General features: G+C 40.2%; 1 protein-coding gene across 3 annotated transcripts; it reads left to right on the top strand.

Moving 5' to 3' along the window:
- The first annotated feature begins 1236 nt into the window (after positions 1-1236).
- HAVCR2 (hepatitis A virus cellular receptor 2) lies at positions 1237-15977 on the top strand. Of its 3 annotated transcripts, none has more exons than XM_040990632.1 (7): positions 1237-1608; positions 2886-3224; positions 4026-4129; positions 8273-8284; positions 11201-11327; positions 13429-13465; positions 15812-15977. In XM_040990632.1, exons 1-7 carry the CDS (start codon positions 1548-1550, stop codon positions 15969-15971), a joined length of 840 nt encoding a protein of 279 aa, XP_040846566.1. In that variant the 5' UTR covers positions 1237-1547; the 3' UTR covers positions 15972-15977. The 3 variants fall into 3 exon arrangements, with proteins under 3 accessions (XP_040846566.1, XP_040846476.1, XP_040846658.1); XM_040990542.1 differs by lacking the exon at positions 8273-8284 and adding an exon at positions 9080-9111 and having other exon boundaries at positions 4026-4109; XM_040990724.1 differs by lacking the exons at positions 8273-8284; positions 13429-13465 and adding an exon at positions 9080-9111 and having other exon boundaries at positions 4026-4109.
- Positions 15978-18215: the final 2238 nt, after the last annotated feature.

Consider the following 18215-nt stretch of genomic DNA (forward strand, 5'->3'; position numbering starts at 1 on the left):
GAAATCATACATACAGGAAAAAAGAAGGGATTAAGGTAATCTCTGGTGCTTTCAAGTCTAGAATTTAAGGAATTAGTAATTTAATAATATTTTATAATGCTGGTGTCAATAGCAATTCTAGAGATGGACAGAAAAGAGTTGTAAAAATAAAAAACAAACACAGAAACTGAAGCTGAAGCTTTGAAGAGTCTTGCCTAAGGTCATCTGCTCAGTAATGCCACCCCGACCACTCACTCACTCAATGCTACTTTATGCTTGAATCTGGACATTTGGTGGTTGTTATTAGTTATGTGAGCAGACATAAAGCGCAAAATTAAATTCATGAAATAATTTACAGTTGGAAAAATCTGGAGCTTAGGGACTTGCGTTCTTATTCTAATCACTAATCATGTCTCTTTAGGCAAATTGATATTGGTTTTAATTTCTTTTTTCACAAAATGGGGAAATTGACTGTGATCTCTTGAATACTGCCATTAGTTGAGTCTACAGAAATATATGCACTTTGAACACATCCAATATTTGTAGTAAATGTGTTTAACAGCGTAGGTGTGAGTGACAGAGAAATTCAGGAAAACGAAACATTGAGGAAGCTCACAGGAATTTCAGAAACCACTGAGCCTCAGAACTCACTTCCCTTTTATCAAGAAGCTTTGGCTGTTAAGATAGCCAGCCATATAAAGTCACTCTTACTGTGAGAGTACTTGGGTCTGAAACTTTACCTCAGTAATGGATACTCTGAGATGAAAGGAGCCTTCTGCATATGCCAGAGAGGTGACTACTGAGGCTCGCCTCAACTCCATCCTTGGGAGGGGGGAAGGAGGCAATGCAGATAGGAACATGTCTGTCTCCATATGGAGAATTTGACACTACCAAGGTCAGAATCAGAATATCAGAGGAGGAAGGTATGCATTTGCACTTAATATCTCCATTTTATAAACATCATAAATGAGGAACTAAGTTCTTGCAGAATTATGGAACTTAACCTAACCTGCATTTTAACAAGGATATGAATGAGGCTCTTAATCAGAGTATAAATTGTCAACAAATGTGACAATAAGGGACATACCAGTCATTGCTGTGCCCTCAACCTCCTGGTCTAGTGCCTTGCACCAAGTAGATGCTTCCTAAGCACTGGCTACAGTCTGCCTGGCCGGCTGCTTTGGCTGTACTGGTGCGTGATATGGTCATACTGTGTTTCCTGTTAGATAATGGGTTGGTCCATTTCAGGCCAATTTCAATGTGAGATTTTAGAAGCTTCTCTCTCCTTGTCTCCACTAGCACTTTCCTTACTCTCTAGTACTACTTCCTCTTTGTAGACAGCAGAAAATAGATATCAGAATGCATACAGGATGTGTGCGGTGCAGCATGACGGAGAACTGGGGTTTTCCTTTGATGTGACAGTAGACGTGGTAGCATTGACACAGAAATCATTGACGCGCTGGCGGTGCTCCTTGAGGGTGACTTCTGCTCGTGTGACTGTGGAGTAGAGACAGAAGTCCTCAGTACAGTTCAAAGAGTGTTCCGCCAGAGTTTCTTCTGCAGAATCCATGTTTTCACATTGTTGCTTTGATTGTGTCTTGCTTCTGCTGGTGCTGGTGCTATGTACAAGTAAGTTGGGACATGGGTACTTGTAATGGGAGAATGATGGTGTATGAGTGTAAGGGAGAGGGATACAAGCCTGGTCGTAGCAACGTTGCTTGTGATAACACGAGTTGTAAGAGTTTGGAAGCTGCTTGAATGCCCCTCTGTGGGAGAGTGAGGAAATATATGCGATAAATGTATGATGTGGACAATGAGTCTGATGAAAGACATTGGTGTAGAATGTCTCAGGTTGGAATGTTTCTGAAAGAAACGGAGGATAGACCAGTGTTTGTATTAGGTTTCTGTAAGTATGTGTGTGCCACCAGGTAGCAGTGATATGTGGACATTTCCTAATTACAGGTTCTAGGAAGGGGAGCTGGGAAATTTTAAAAAAAAAAGTGACAGAAGAGATCACTCTGTTCGTGATACTTGAAGGTTTTATTGCATATAGATGAATGCATGTTATATTTTTAAGAAATTGGTTTTAAACCTCCAAACAACCTGTTAATGATTTCAAAAGTACTTATTTGGCCATAATTTTTACCTGGTGTTTTGAAAAATAAGTGACGGAGAGGGATAATGTTGTGGCATGGTGGGCTAAACCATTGCTTGGGACTCCTACATTCTATATTAGAATGGCATTCAAGTCCTAAATATTCTGCTTTCAATCCAGCTCCCTGCTAATGCTCTTGTGAGGCAGTAGATGGTAGTCCAAGAGCTGGACTACCCGTGGCTACCCGTGTAGGACACCCAGATGGAGTTCTTAGCAGCTTCAGCCTGGCCCAGCTTGGCTATTGGAGCGACTTGGGGTAGTAAGTCAGTGTATGGATGCATGCTCTCTCTCTTACTCTACCTTTCAAGTAAATAAATGGGACAGAGATTTATGTTAATGTGGGCTTTCTTGATCATTTTTCTGGCTAACAGTGATTTACCATATGATTGCCTCTTTCCATTGCTCTGTCCTGTCACACTCACGGAACTGGTCTTCCAGTCTCTCCTGGGGCAGTAGTTCTGAAAGTGAGGATCCAAGACCAGCTATGGCAGCAATATCCAGGAGCTGCTAGAAACACAAATTCCCAAGCTTCACCCAGTCCATCTGAATAACTCTAGCGGTTGAGCGAAGCAGTCTGCGTGTTAACAGGCAGGCACTTCTGATCCCTTGCAAACCACTGGCACAATTAATCATCCTTCAAACACAACAGCAGCAGTGGCTTCGTCTTCTTTCTGGAACCCATCACCTGTGTTTTCCTGAGCTGGAACCCCCCACACTGCATGGGATTTATTTTCTTTCCCTCTCTTTTCAGGATCTTTGGAAGCGCAGTATGTGTTTGAGGTGGGTCAGAATGCTTATCTGCCCTGTAGCTACACTCCAGCCTCCTCAGAGAATCTTTTTCCTGTGTGCTGGGGGAAGGCGGCCTGCCCTTTGTCTCAGTGCCACAATAGAGTTCTCAGCACTGATGAAAGCAACGTGAAATACCAGCGATCTAGCAGATACCAACTAAAGGGGAATCTCCACAAAGGGAACGTGTCCCTGACCATAGAGAATGTGACTGCAGAAGACAGCGGGACCTACTGCTGCCGGATAGAGTACCCAGGCATCCTAAATGATAAAAAGTTGAACCTGGAGTTGGTCATCAAACCATGTGAGTGGAACCTTACAGCCTTCTTTATGTATACAGTTTGCCTACGATTCCTATTAAATAGATTGATTGCTTTTTACTTCTGGTCTCTTAAATTACAGCCCTGGTGTTGGGTTTGCAAGACCAAATAGTTACCAGATCCCACCAGTGAAGACCAGTGATGTTTCATATTTTATTACTCCATCTAGTATCTATAAAACAGGAGTAAAGGCCTGTACCAGTGGTTCGAGACCCCAATTCTTGCTTAGAATCACTTACAAAGAAAATCTTTATACAACTACAAATGCCTGAACCCCACCCACAAATCAGAGGGATCAGCATCTCTGGAGGCTAAGTCTGAGAATAGTGTTAGGCAAGGTCTTTGCCAGGTGTAGCCAGGATGGTGAAGCACTGGTTTATGCACTGGGATACGGAGGTGGGGGTGGGGGGGAGGAGGGGCGGTGCATGTAGTTGTATGTTTCAAGAATTACAGAGTACCCATTTTGTACCCATTTAGCATTGGTGTCCACCAGAAAGATCTTATGAAATACTTTGTATGTAAATGCTTTAGTGTGGTCACTTGCGTGACTGTTGGTTTTGTTGTTAATAAGGAAACTGTAACAACATGGTCTGGATTTTACTCCCATCAAATAGTTAAAGTAAGTGACGCCCTCTAGGCAGAGGTGTCTAGGTAGGTTAGGAGGCTAAAGATAAGTTTCTCTTTATTTGTTGTCTTCCTTGTTTTTCCTGCCTCCCCTTTAATGCTTTAGAACAAGCCCTCTGCTCCCAGAGAAATCTCATCCTTCTGTTGGTTTCTCATACTAGCCAAGGTCACCCCTGCTCCGACTCCACAGACAGACTGTACTACAGCCTTTCCAAGGATGCTTACTACCGAGCAACATGGATCAGGTAATCATACATGGGGCACAGCAGGAAGCCCTTAGCAGGTTTCTCAGTTCTAAGGGTTCTAAACATGGGAAAATGTTGAGATATATGAAACAGTGTTTGAGGGGAGGGAACTGGAGGAGACACCTATGTTGGGGAAAAGCCTACACATGAGTCATATGACCTGAGCCAAGATTTTTCACTTCTATGGAACTGAGCTTTCTTTTTCGTCTAAGGAGTGGGTTTAGAGGTTTTCAAACTTACAACTCAGTAAAATTCCCCACTTCCTAAGAGTTTTGGTAATGTCCATGTTTTGCCAAATAAGGATAAAATAAATCTTCTGTCTTCTATGCCACTCTTGTACTAAAAAAGATAATCTTTTAGTCATTCTTTTATTTACATTTTAGTTTAAAAGAACTTAATAAAAACTAGGTATTTCTTATACATTAAGTAAATTTGACTTAATGAGAAAAGCTCATTATGTTGTCCTTACCATTTTCTAACGTACTCCAGATAATATTTTAGCATGAGCTAAACCTAGCCTGTGTTAGGGGGGCTCTTATGAGGGTATTTCAAAGTTTTCAGGAAAGTAGAAATTTAAACATAAGTTGATTTTGGTGCAAACAGTTTTGAAATCCAGGCACGGAATTGTTGTAATTCACATTTTCCTGACATTTTTGATGCATCTTTTAGCTTGCATTAGATGATTGTAGTGTTCTTCTAAATGGGATAAAGCTCATGGACTGCTTTGGTTCCTGTCTGGGAAGGAGTAGCTGAATGATTCATGTAGTTCATCAAGGGCATTTCTGGGCTGCAAGGGAAGAGGAGGAGCAGAAAGAGTAGACCTCAAGTTCATTGATTAAGAAGGTTAATCTTGAGTTATTGCTGGGCATACCCCTTGTCTCTCTCAGGCTCTCTGGAGCTCTTTTTCTTTTTTTCTACAAAATAAGATGATAATTGGCAAGCCTGTTATAGCCAGTGTCACACCATAACATGAAATAGCAAAGCTGCAAGTTGAAATTGCTTAGTTCTGGGTGTGAGCACAGTGTGGACTCAGTGATGTTAGCTGTCATCCTAAGTGCTGTTGGTACTATGATGAGCCAGAGTGAGATTGTGCTTAAGTATTTCTGTAGTAAATGGAGCAAGTTCTCAATTTTGTTTTTCTTACTAACTCTGTGAGTTCAGTAAAGATGCTTCAATATTGTGACATCGGTTTCTTCATTTCAACAATAAGGGAGTTTCAATCTCTACTTCGTAAAGGCTGTTGTAAAAATTCAACATGAGAATGTGGGTCAGGTGTTCGGCAGAGTGTCCATATTCCATAGAAAGAACTCAAATATTAGTTACTATTAAAATACTAATCTACTTTAATTTGTTTTATGAAAATATTTATTTATTTATTTATTTATTTATTTATTTGAAAGACTGAGTTAGAGAGAAGAGGGAGATGATAGAAAGATATCTTCCATCTGCTGGTTTGCTCCTCAAATGGTCATAATAACTAGGACTGGACCAGGCCAGTCAGGAGCCAGAAGCCTCATCCAAGTCTTCCGTGGGCATACAGGGACCCAAGTACTTGCTCATCTTCTGCTGCTTTCCCAGACCTATTAGCAGGCAGCTGGATAGAAAGTGGAGCAACTAGGTCTCAAATCAGTGTCCATATGCCTGCTTAACCCACAGTGCAACAGTGCCAAATCCTTAACTTTTTTTTAAAAAAAAAATTATTTATTTTTATTGGAAAGTCAGATATACAGAGAGGAGGAGAGACAGAGAGGAAGACCCTCCATCCGATGGTTCATTCCCCAAGCGGTCACAATGGTCGGAGCTGAGCCGATCCAAAGGCAGGAACCAGGAGCCTCTTCCAGGTCTCCCACACAGGTGCAAGATCCTAAGGCTTTGGGCTGTCCTTGACTGCTTTCTTAGGCTACAGACAGGGAGCTTGATGGGAAGCAGGGCTGCCAGAATTAGACACAGCGCTCATACGGGATCCCAACATGTTCAAGATGAGGACTTTAGCTGCTAGGCTACTGCACCAGGCTCAGGACCCTTATGTTTTAATTTTTAAGGGTTCAGTCCTGACTTCCCTTCTAATAATTGGAAGCTAGTGCATCTGACATAGTTGATGGAAAAATTAATTATGGTGGGAACAGATAATCAAATTTTGGACTAATCAAGTCATATGCAATATTTTTGGTATGTTATCATTGTATTTTCTTTTTAAAAAATTATGTGATTGAAAAGAGATTTATAGAGAGAAGGAGATACACAGAGAAAGATACTCTGTCTCATGGTTCGCTTCCTAAGTAGCTGCAATGGTTGGAGCTAAGCCGATTCAAAGTCAGGAGCCAGACACCTTATTGTGTCTCCTATGTGGATGCAGGGTCCCAAGGACTTGAGCCATCCTCTGCTGCTTCCCCAGGCCATAATCATAGAGCTGGATAGGAGTGGAGCAGCTGGGATATGACTGGCACCCATTTGGTAACAGGTGGCAGATTAGCCTGTAGAACCACCATATCAACCCCATCGGTTCAAGCCCCATATTTCAAGAATTTAGAATCACAGACATAGAAAGGACTTGAGAGGTTGTGTAGTTCTGCTTTCCCATTCTGGACTTCAATGCTCAGGACAAATGCTGTGTTCACACATACAGGCATGGAAAGGGTGGGGAGCTGAGTCTCTTTCTCTGTAGTTTTGCTTACTCCTTCCCTTTAGCACACCAATAATGAGGCCATCTTTTGCTTAAGGGCCCGTGGGCTCAGTACCCCAAATCTCTGAGCTTTTTATGGAAGTGGCTAAGAGATTATTTAAATTAGAAAAAGTCATGATTCAAAAATTGGAAGAGAAATAGAAATGAGTGGGTGTTTAATATCTAGAACATGTAACGTCATGTCAGTCATCAGCAAGTCTATTTTCTACATAGTTGTAACTTCTTTTTAAATGTGGGATGTGGGTGCATCTGATATGCTTGATAAAAACTGAGTGGAACTTTCAGAATTCCAAAGGCTGTGGAATGTACTAAACTTATCTCTAACACATAACAGATACAACCTCTGTGTCCTGCCTGAAGAAGGCAGGGCTGGGTCACAGGTATGTCCTCTCTCCAATTAAAAATTGTATGAACTGGGGCAAAATACACATTCAGCTGGAAGATGTGCAAAATAATAATATGTACATGTTTGTGGTGAGCATGAAATGAAATTGTGCTTTTGTATTGCTAAGCAAAATGACACAAAATTAGCTTCGAATAGGTGGCAACTACTGAAGTTATACAGTACTTTTAAGGGCGTCGCAGTCCTTGCCACTGCTGGCTTCGTGCTAGCCAAGCCTTGGGTCCTCTAAGAAAAACTTTCACAGCACTGCTTGGTATCACTGATCAGTTTCATAACCAAGTTAAGTTAAAAAAAAAAGCAAAAAAACTGACAGTCATGCCATTTAGACTAAGAATAATGTTTATGGGGAAGTAGAAACTGAATTGCCATATGAAATTCTTGTGTGTGGTTAGATTCTTGTTTACTTAGAAGTTCCACCTATGTGGTTTTAATGCTTTAAATTCCTTTTGGGTAATAACAGCAATGGTAAATGTATCATTACCTTTTTGCTGTTTTTCCCACTCCCCGTAGGTAGTTTTAAATTTGAGCCTATGCCTTTATATTTAAATTATAGTCTTTGAAACTAGAATTTGGTTGACTACTTTGCATACGTTAAAGTAGTTAGATTTTGAGGTTTTCAGAAGATGATGCTGATATTTAAGGGCTTGCGAAGTCTCTGACTCAGCCAGAAAGATGAGTAAGCATGCTTAGTTTGCCCACAGCTGACTGTATTTATTTTCGAATACAGTGTCTGCAAGGTCTGTACCCATCTGGCTTGCTTTGCCGTCCCTTGTGCCTGGCATAGGGTAGAGATGAGTAGCCTGTGAATATCTACACAGATGAAGAAATAAACAAATGAAAGGAAAGATGAGCATGCAACTGAGCAAGGTGAACATCTCATGGTGTGACAGTGCTGGTGGGAAGGAAGGCTGTTAAAATCCATACGATTTAGCGTGCACATTTAAAGCCTTGTGTTGGAGGCTGGCAGCATGATGTAGCCAGTAAAGCTGCCAAAAGCAGCATCGGCATCCTGTGTAGGTGTATCAGCATCCTATGTGGGTGTGAGTTCAAGTCCTCACTGCTCCACTTCCAATCCAGCTGCATTCTAATGTGCCTAGGGAAGCAGCAGAACACGGCCTGTGTACCCCCAGGGGAGACCACAGGAAGAAGCTCCTGAGTCCTGCTTCATCTGGCCCTGCACTTGCTGTTATTGGCATTTGTGAAATAAACCAACAGATGTGAGACTTTTCTCTCTGTAACTCTGCCTTCCAAACAAAAACAAAAATGAAAAACAAACAACAAAAAATGTGTGTTAAATTGAAGACTATTTCTAGCACTCACCAAACTGTATGACCTTAAATAATCATTTGCCCACTTTCCAGTTTCTTTATCTGTGTAAGCAGAAGAATGATCACTTAAGGCAGTTGTTCTGAATGTCACATGATATATTTCATTAAAAATGTTTAGCGCAATACCTGACTCCTGGTAAGTTAGAGCTGTTTCCATTTGTAGGCAACTGTCTCTCTTCTAGTAAATACTGTGTCTCTTCTAGCAAGTAACTGATAAAAAAAAATTTAGGAAAATGAGTTTTTGTTGTCTTTCAAGGTCTAATCAGGATAAAATGTCCAAATATTAACAATGTCACTAGATTTTAGTAGAGTCTGTTAGGGTCTTGTGGACAAAAAAAGATTATGTCTTCAATATTGGACTTCCTGGCAGAAATCTGTTTCATCAAATCTGTGCAAGGGGTCATAATGATCATACTAAAATAACTTTTTGTTGGTCTTCCAAGTATTATAAAGAATATGAAGTGAAATTAGGTTCAAATGCATCAACATACAATTTCAAACATTTAAAATTCAGACAAAAGATAGCATTGCTGACTATGATCTCCTTTTGTTGCAGAGATACAGACTCTCCATGACAAAAATCAAACAGTAAGTAGCCCTTTTGTGTGTGAGCAAACATAATGCTTAGCAACAACAACAACATCTGGCTTTACATGGCCTTTATGCCCCTCCTCTGCTTGGGGCAGAAGTCTGACCCTCCCTACACTTCAGCTTGTTGGGCCTTGCTGACAGCTTGTTGGTGATGTGACAATTCTAATTACACAGGCCCGCTGGAGGGAGGAAGTGAGGTTGTGTGCGGGAAGAGCATGTACCACAGTGAGCTCTGAAAAACCAGAAAGAGGAAGTGATAGAACTTTGCCCTTCTCCACTGTCACAAACCGGGGTGCCACTATGGAGGACTCCAAGATTGTATCTCCTTAGAATACATTCTCTTTTGCTTCCATTAAAAGACAGCAAGAAGGACTTTATATATATGTACATATATATCAATTTACATCCTCCAGACACCAATTGGAATTATTAAAAGCCAACTATTTGTATCTTCACCTATGAATTAAACACTCAGCTAATCATGATTTTAGTGTTCCCTACCTCCTCAGAGGAAGAGGAAAATCTTTAGAAAACAAGTGTTATCAGGACTTAAAATTCTTGAAGGATGTATCCAGGAATCAGTATTCACTTGACTCTCTCTCCTCCTTGGATATTCACAATCGATGCCTAGCATCTTTTGCTTGTCCCTCCTCTCTTTGAGATGAAAGACTGCCTTTTAAGTAGCTTGGAGTGCCCCCAGTGCATAATGCACAGCACCTTGCACAGAGGACTCCTGCTGCTGCAAGAGTAGTATGTTTGGAATAAATGTGTAAATGTGTGTTGAATAAATGGACCATTAAACCTCCTTGACTTATACTTGTTTTTAAACTTTTTAAAAAAATTAATATTTGGGAGATAATGAGGCAAAGAATTGTTTTAGCTGTGGGAACTGATAACTCAACCCAAGACTCCCACATGGGTGCTGAGACCCAAACACTTGAGCCTTTAGCTCTGTTCTCCAGGGTCTACATTAAAGTTAGTCAAGGCAGCAGCTGCAGCTGGGAATTGAACCCAAATGCTCTGGTGTGGGACACAAACGTCTTAACTGCTAAGCTAAATGCCTATTCCCTCCAAGTGCTTACTCTCATTGCTTTCAACAAGAGAAAATGGGCTAATATTTTAGAAACAGAAGAGTTTTTGTGACTTTCAGCAGAAAATTACCCTGAATAGTAGCTATAATAACTATTATTTACTAAGTATTTCCTGCAAACCTGGTCTGGTGCTAAGCACTTGCTACTTTTTGTCAGTTAATTCTACCAGGCACTGTGCAAAGTCACTGGGTTCATAGTAATGGATCAGAAATTTCTACCCAAGACTCTGGCTGCAGGCTGGGGTCTTAAATCTCTGTTTTTCTGTGACAATTAGAATTTTCACTGTAAGATCATAGACTACTCTGAAACTCTCTGGCGGAGCACCAACCAGGACATTCTGAAAGAACAAGACTGCACTTCAGCATCTCTGTGTGTTTGGGAAGGAGCAGTCTATTTCCTGAGAGTTCCTTGAGCTGTTGCACAGAAGGGCATGTGGTTTTTGCTGCTGTCTTAAAATAGAGGGGCAGTACTTTTCCTTCTTTTATTTTTTTTCTTTTTTAATGACTTTATTTATTTTTCTTAGAAAGGCAGGTTTGCAGAGAGAAGAAAGGCAGAAAGATCTTCCATCTGCTGGTTCATTCCCCAAGTGGCTGCAATGGCTGGAGCTGAGCCGACCTGAAATCAGGAACCAAGAGCCTCTTGCCAGTCTCCCACAGGGGAGATTGGCTTTGGACTATCCTCTACTGCTTTCCCAGGCCACAAGCAGGGAGCTGGATGCGAAATGGAGCAGCTGGGACAGGAACCAGCACCCATTTGGGATTCCAGTGCATGCAATGTGAGGGTTTAGCTATTGAACCATCATGCCAGGCCCAAGAGCAATCCTTTTTTCTAGGGGCAATTTGAGGCTAATCTGCCAGAAAACAAATGAAAGGTGGTTTCAAGGTCCCTGCAGTCACATAATGCGATCAAGGGAGTGTTTCATTTCATAAATCCTGAGGCTGAGTACACAGCCAGTTCCTGGATGTTTGCTGCTTAAATTCTCTTTGTCTTTATAGTCAGGATTCTCATTGTCTACTGAATTGCAAGACTCCACAGCAACCACTGGATTCCGTGTCTTCATTGGAGCAGGAGTCTCTGCTGGGATAGCTCTAATTATTATCCTTGGCGTTCTAAGTCTAAAATGTAAGTCATTTGCCATTGCTTCTATCTTCCTTGTGTAGGAAGCAATATAAACTTAAATAAAAATACATATTTTTAAGGATTTTGAAGGATGATTAGATCATAGCCAGTTTTTATTCAGTACTTACAGTGCTTCAGGTAGGCATTATGTAAAAATATTTGCATGTATTTTGTTATCATCATTCTATAAGATAATATTACTATGCCCATTTTATAGCAGAGGAAAGCAAGGCTTGGAGAGGGTAATGCTACTCCCTAAGATTTCAGAATCAAGAAATAGAAAAGCTGGAGTGTCCCTTCTCTTATCTTTGGTTAAGAAAACTAATCTTTGTCACCCATAAATATGCCTAGGTGCATTTGGAACCAAGGTAGTACACACCGCTTTGTTCTATTCATGTTTCCATGTATCTGCTTCCCAGGCAAGAGTTCTTCATGGAGCGGCACCAGCTCCTTCAGCATTATGTCTTGACCAAGTTCCAGAACTTGGTTTTCTCTGTCATGGCACTCATCACAGATGTTTTTTTTTTCCTCATTATTTACATTAAAAACAACTTTACTAGGTATAATTTATAGATAATAGATGTTTTTAAAGTATGTTCAATGGGTGAATCTTGGTGGACTTTTACAATGGGAACTCCACAGTCGTGATCAAAATATATCTATTTCCATTATCCCAGAAGCTTCACACATGTTGAGAACTGTGACGTAGGATGTTTTTCTGTCAGGACAGACTCTGAGATCTTATATCAGCTTTTCCAACTAATTATAAGCAAAAAACCTGGGACTGTGAGTGAAGATTTATCAACCACCCCTGATGGGCTCAGGACTGAAAGAGGGTTCCTAATATATTAGATTCTCAGTGCCAAAAGTTAAATAGTCCAGGAAAAACTGAGATGCGTTCCAGGCATCCTGACTGTGTCTGGAACCTTTGAAGTGCTTCATGTGCTTTAAGACATTTGTTTGTACCACATGACGTAAGTACAAACAGTATTCTGGAGGAGAAACAACATGTGAGAAGTTGAGTACCTTGCTCAAGCTCACAAGATTGATTGATGGTTATAGGGTTTGAAACAAGGGATTATGATGTATTATAATTGTGCCATTCCTGGTAAATGAGTGTTCAGAAAAAGAAGCTGCCCTACCCACACGCTCACCGTGGTTTTCTCACTGAAGCCAGTGGTGTTTGTGGGTTGATCTCGTGGATATGATGTTGACGGGCTGTTAAGGTGCAGCATTACTTTTCTGAAATCTGTCAGGTTCTGGATATTAGGGATCACCCTCGTTTATGTTAAGTGTCATGAGGCAAGGGAGAAATCTGATGTTTGTGTATACACAGATTGCCCAAGTCTGACTTTTCTGCATTTAAGGGATCTCATCCAATCTCAAATGGAAGACAGTTGAAAAAAAATTGTGTGTGTACTCAACACATGAAGACTTTTAATACTTGCCATTATTCCCTATACAATACAGTATGACACCATGTACATAGCATGTACATTACTTTAGGTATTATTAGTAATCTGGAGATTATTGAAAACTCCCAGGAAGATGTCCCCTGTTGGGAGAGCTCTCCCTTGCCCTTTCCTTGGCTGACTCTGTCCTTTCAGATCTGAGCTCAAATGCCATGTCCTCGGACAACTCTTCCCTGACCACCTTCTCTGTGATCTGCTTCAGTGTTTTGCTGATTTCCTTCATAATACATCATAATTAGAAATTATTTTCTTTTTCATTAACTATTTAAAAGTTCTTGTTCTTCACCTGCTACCCTCCACCCTGCCCACCCCAAATCTCTTTCACTAGAATGCAAGTCAAGTCATTTATCAAGTTAGGGCTCCCAGTTTAGCTTTGTCTCCCTTGGTGCCTGGCAATCTCCAGGCACATATAGATGCTCCATAATGTTTCTTAAATAAGAAAAATTCATCTTTGTTACTTTGTAGCACCAACTATATAGTAGACTAAGGCATATGACCAAGTTTGTTTTAAATCAGATTGAAACCCAGTTGTTCCTTAAACAACTCTTGCCTCCAGTGATTCTGTTTTGTTTCTTGTCTCATTTATGTTATGAAGGCATTTGTATTGACTTTTCCCCCCCTGTTTAACCTAGGGCATTCTCATAGCAAAGAGGAGTTAAAGAATTCAAGGTAAGAATGATGGAATGCAGAAGGGGGTGGGTGGGGATTTTGAAGGCTTTGGGAAATCTTGCTCTGGGGTTTTGGGAGCTAAGCTTATATTTGTGTTTTGCCCTCACCCTAACAACAAAGTGAGAACTCTAACCTCCTCTAGTTACTTCTTCATACCTGTAGGCAGTTGAATTACAAAGTTAAAGTTTTTTCCTCTATTAATGTGGAATGTTTGTGAATCTCTATGTTAATTATTTTTAACCAATGTACTAAACCTATAATAACCAAGGTTTGGGCTGGACTTTGACAATACAGAAGTAAATTAGAATAAATTCATAGATATTTTCTATTGCTCAGCCTAGATGTTTTCAGTTCTGATTGTTGATTACAGTTACTTAGGGACTTGTGCATAGCAAGGTGGGACCAGCCCCAGAGCAACTGAGTCAGAATCTCTGTACATGGGGCCCAAGCACAGGTATATTTCTAGAAACTCTCCAGGTGGTTCTAATGTACAAGCACTGCTTGATAACCATAGGTCTACTATGTATCTGTGTCTTAATATTCATTCCTGACTGTAAGCACACATCTATCCCAGGTAGTATAGTTTATATATTAATTTTTGCTAGGTTTCTAAATTTTAGTGACATTTGTTACATGCATGAGATATAGTATATTTTGAGAAAAAACACCCTATTTGTTGAATTATTTCTAAACCACTTTAGACTAAGTAAAATATGGTATCCCATCAGTCCTCAACAAACTTCCTCTGGAGAACATTTGAAAAAAGATAATTGTGTCTGTATAGAACATACGGATTTTTCATTTATTTCCTAAGTGATATAATATAATATCCTTTTATATATAATTTCCATTGCATTAGGTATAATCAGTATACCCATATATAGTATAGAGATTCTTTCAAGTATATGGGAGGATATGTATAGATGATATGCAAATACCTTGCTGTTTTATATGAAGAAATGCAGCATCTGTGAAATTTGGTTACTGTAAGTTTTCTGGAACTAATCCCTGCCAGGTAGCAAGGGAAGATTATACTTTGAGACAAAGTAATCTGAAGTAAATGGCAAGCAAAAGGTGATGGGTGTGTGTGGGGGGGTGGTATTAGTAAAGATACTAGATAAGATACATCAATTGGTTAAGCATCTGGATTTAATACCTGATTTTGTCACTGGACTCCAACTTCCTGCTAATGTGGACCTTGGAAGACAGTGGTGATGGCCTAAGTAATTGGGTTCCCTCTACCCACCCGAGAGAGCTGGATTGAGTTCAAACTCTTGGCTTTGGCTCCTGGCCTTAAGAGAATTTGGGATGAACCAGGACAGTGCGTGTGTGTGTGTGTGTGTGTGTGTGTGTGTGTATCTGCATTTCCAATAATTCAATCAACTTCTACTCGAACTATTTAATGATCACTGCTTTTAGATTATCTATGTAAATATTCTTTATTAGAACTAAAACTTTAAACTATAACATTCATCTAATCATCAATAATATATACAAACATTACTTCCTTGTCCATGATATCATGGTTAATGTTCAGCTCCAACTATAGATAGTCAGTTCTATAGCATGTCAGAACTGCTGTGCCATATGACTTACTACCCCCCTGGTTCTTAGCAAGCACTTCATCTATGTGGATGGTTGAATGGAAAAGCACTCACCAAGCATCTCGTGAGATGGGGCTCTCATCCTATTTGTCAAATGAGGATGTTTATATGCCACATTATGGGATTTTTGTGTTTTGTTTAATACTACAAATCCAGCTACACAGAACAGTAACACACTAATTATTTGTCAAAAGGAGTGAAAAGAAAAAGAACAAAATGAATTTACCCAAAGTCTTATAACTGACCAGTGACACAGAATTCAAACTCAAGTCTGATTGGATTCAAGACATACTCATTTTCTTTTACTTTTTCCTTTTGAAATCACTCAGGCCCACAGAAAAGATTGAACTCATGGCATGAAGAACAGTAGAACATTTTGCCTAAATCCCTCATTTAATGTTTAGATCAGCCTGGTTTATCTCAGTCTCCATGTACATCTTTTTTCCCCTTGAACCATTTGTAAGGAAGATGCAAATATTTTGACATTTCACCAAATTCCAACCTGCATCTCTTCAAAATGAGGATATAGCATTTTTAAGACTAAGAATATTAAGATTAATTCAAACATCTTCAAGTGTTCCCAAATTATTTTATTGTCATTTTAGGACTTTCCTCCCTCAACCAGTATGTGATCATGGTTGTGCACCACCTTTAGTTGCTGTATTTTTGAAGCCTGTTTTCTTAACCCTGTTCTGTGTCATCTAGGAAGTGCTTAATTCAACTGCAGCATTTATTTCCACAGCCTCATCACTTTGGCCAACCTCCCCCCATCAGGGTTAACAAATGCCATGGCACAGGGGCCACGTTCAAATGACAACATCTACGTCATTGAGGAGCACGTGTATGAAGTGGAGGATGCAAACGAGTATTACTGCTATGTTAACAATGAGCTGCGATCCTAACATCTTCTGGGTTGTCACCCTTCACCTCCATTGCATCTAATCACTCCAATTTGGACCTTGGCATCCTTTCTGTTGAAACTTATGAGATATGCCATCTAATTGATTTTAGAAGATATATAGTGGAATTTTCCCATTTTCTGAAGACCATTTGCTCATCTGCAGTTTGCACTATGTAACCTATACTGGACAGGCATATCATTTCCTCTGTATACAGCCAACAAAACTGTTCAACCTAGGGATTACTAATCATGATGTTGAAGGGCAAATGGGCTTTTACATGGTGATTCCTAGTAAGGAATCTCTGGAATTCCAGAATATTCAAGCACATATTGTGTCCGTGAAGCTGCTGAAAATGTAGGGAAATTTGTGTGTTGCACTATCGTTTTTTTTTGTTTGTTTGTTTATGTTTTGGTTTTTTGATACAGAAAGTCTAAAGAGGCCACTGATTTTCATAGACTGTGATAGAAGGTTAAGAAATGACTGGAGCTGGCACCATGCATAGTAAAGCCAACCTTCTGCTTGTGGAGCCAGCATCTCATATGGGCTCTGGTTTAAGTCCCAGCTGCTCCACTTATGATATACCCCTCTGTTTGTGGCCTGGGAAAACAGCAGAAAATGGCCCAAGCCCTTGGTACCCTGCACCCACTTGGGAGATCTAGAAGAAGCTCCTGGCTCCTGGCTTTGGATCGGCTCAGCTCTGGCTAATGTGACTATCTGAGGAGTGAACCAGAGGATAGAAGATTTCTCTGTCTCTCTCTCCTTGTCTGTGTAACTCTGACTTTCAAATAAAAGTCTTAAAAAAAAAACACAGAAGGACATGACTGACTCAGGACCATGTGATCTGATCGATTCCCTCTGAGCGTTGAGGCTTGTGCCTCTGTGAATGTTGTATGAGCCACTGCACAACTCTCCTTTGATTCACTGAAGGGGACAGCAGGAGCACAGTGGAAGAGCATACGGCTTGTGGGTTGCTAACTACTTATTTTTTGTGCATAAAGGAAAATATCCTCTGACCAACTTCCCCATTTGTGGAGAGAACTGAAGCTTTGTTTTTCAGAGAAAAAGAAGCAGTAACTGGAACATAAATTCTGTTTCCTGGTGGAAGAAAGGAAAAGGCCTCCAGCAATTTGTACTGACGGTGTCAGGCCCACTGATGGAAAGACAGTGGTCCCTGAACTTGAATTCCAAGACAGAGCAGACTACTCTATCCTTCTTATTATTGCCTCCCCATGCCTGGCATGGGTAAGACACATCATGGAAACTTACTTAATATCTTTAGAGTTAAAAAAAAATTAAGTAAGCAATAGGTAGTTTTCTGGAAAGACAGTTTCACTTGTGAGCTCAGGCAGACTGTGACTTTGTAACTTCTTTGGAAAACTCACAAATACCTGTAAGCTCTCCCATATATAATGTTATCCAGGCTAAAGCAAACTTTGAGTCTCAGCATCACCCAGCTCAAGCCCTTGGGAGTCCTGTTTCCTTGTTCCTGCTGAGCTCCTCAACCCTTAAAGAATGAATCAAGAATATGGATCTATGGCCAGCACAATGGCTCAGCTGGCTATATCCTTGCCTTGTACACACCGGGATCCCATGTGGGAGACCTGGAAGAAGCTCCTGGGTTCTATCTGCTCAGCTCTGGCCATTGTGGTCACTTGGGGAGTGAACCAGCAAATGGAAGATCTTTCTCTCTGTCTCTCCTTCTTTGTAAATGAATAGGCTTTTCCAACAAAAAGAAATAAAATCTTAAAAAAAAAAGAATATATATCTGTATTTGCTTAAAAATACCCACAGGTGATGACTAAGCTATTGTTCTGTGTGTAGAAAATGTTGGTCTCAGAGGACACAGGTGGCCTGTTCATTTCTGGAAGTCTGTCTGGCAGTCTTGTGTTGTGAATTAATTTTGGAAATGCATTTAGATAGTTTTGCAAGGCATTGCCCTTCTGCTGCAGGGTAATAAGGGAGATAATTTTCTAAAGCTAATTATGGACAGCTATTCTTGTGGCTGAGAAATTAATCATACATATTTTTTAAAAAAGTACACAATTCCAAAGAAAGGAACTTCAAAACACATTGTGATCATATCAGTGATTTCCCCAGGAAGAGGTTTTTATCCTATAAAAATCTTTAGAATGATCATTGCAACAGTGTTTTAAGAGGTTTTTTTTTTTAACATGAATACTGGAATAGTTGATTATGTTACATCAAAACACGGATAGTTAAAAAAGATTAGGCACTCCAGTGAAC

The sequence above is a fragment of the Ochotona curzoniae genome, unplaced genomic scaffold (genome assembly GCF_017591425.1).
Source record: "Ochotona curzoniae isolate NIBS_2020 unplaced genomic scaffold, NIBS_Ocur_1.0 contig_1, whole genome shotgun sequence".
NCBI classification, from domain to species: domain Eukaryota; kingdom Metazoa; phylum Chordata; class Mammalia; order Lagomorpha; family Ochotonidae; genus Ochotona; species Ochotona curzoniae.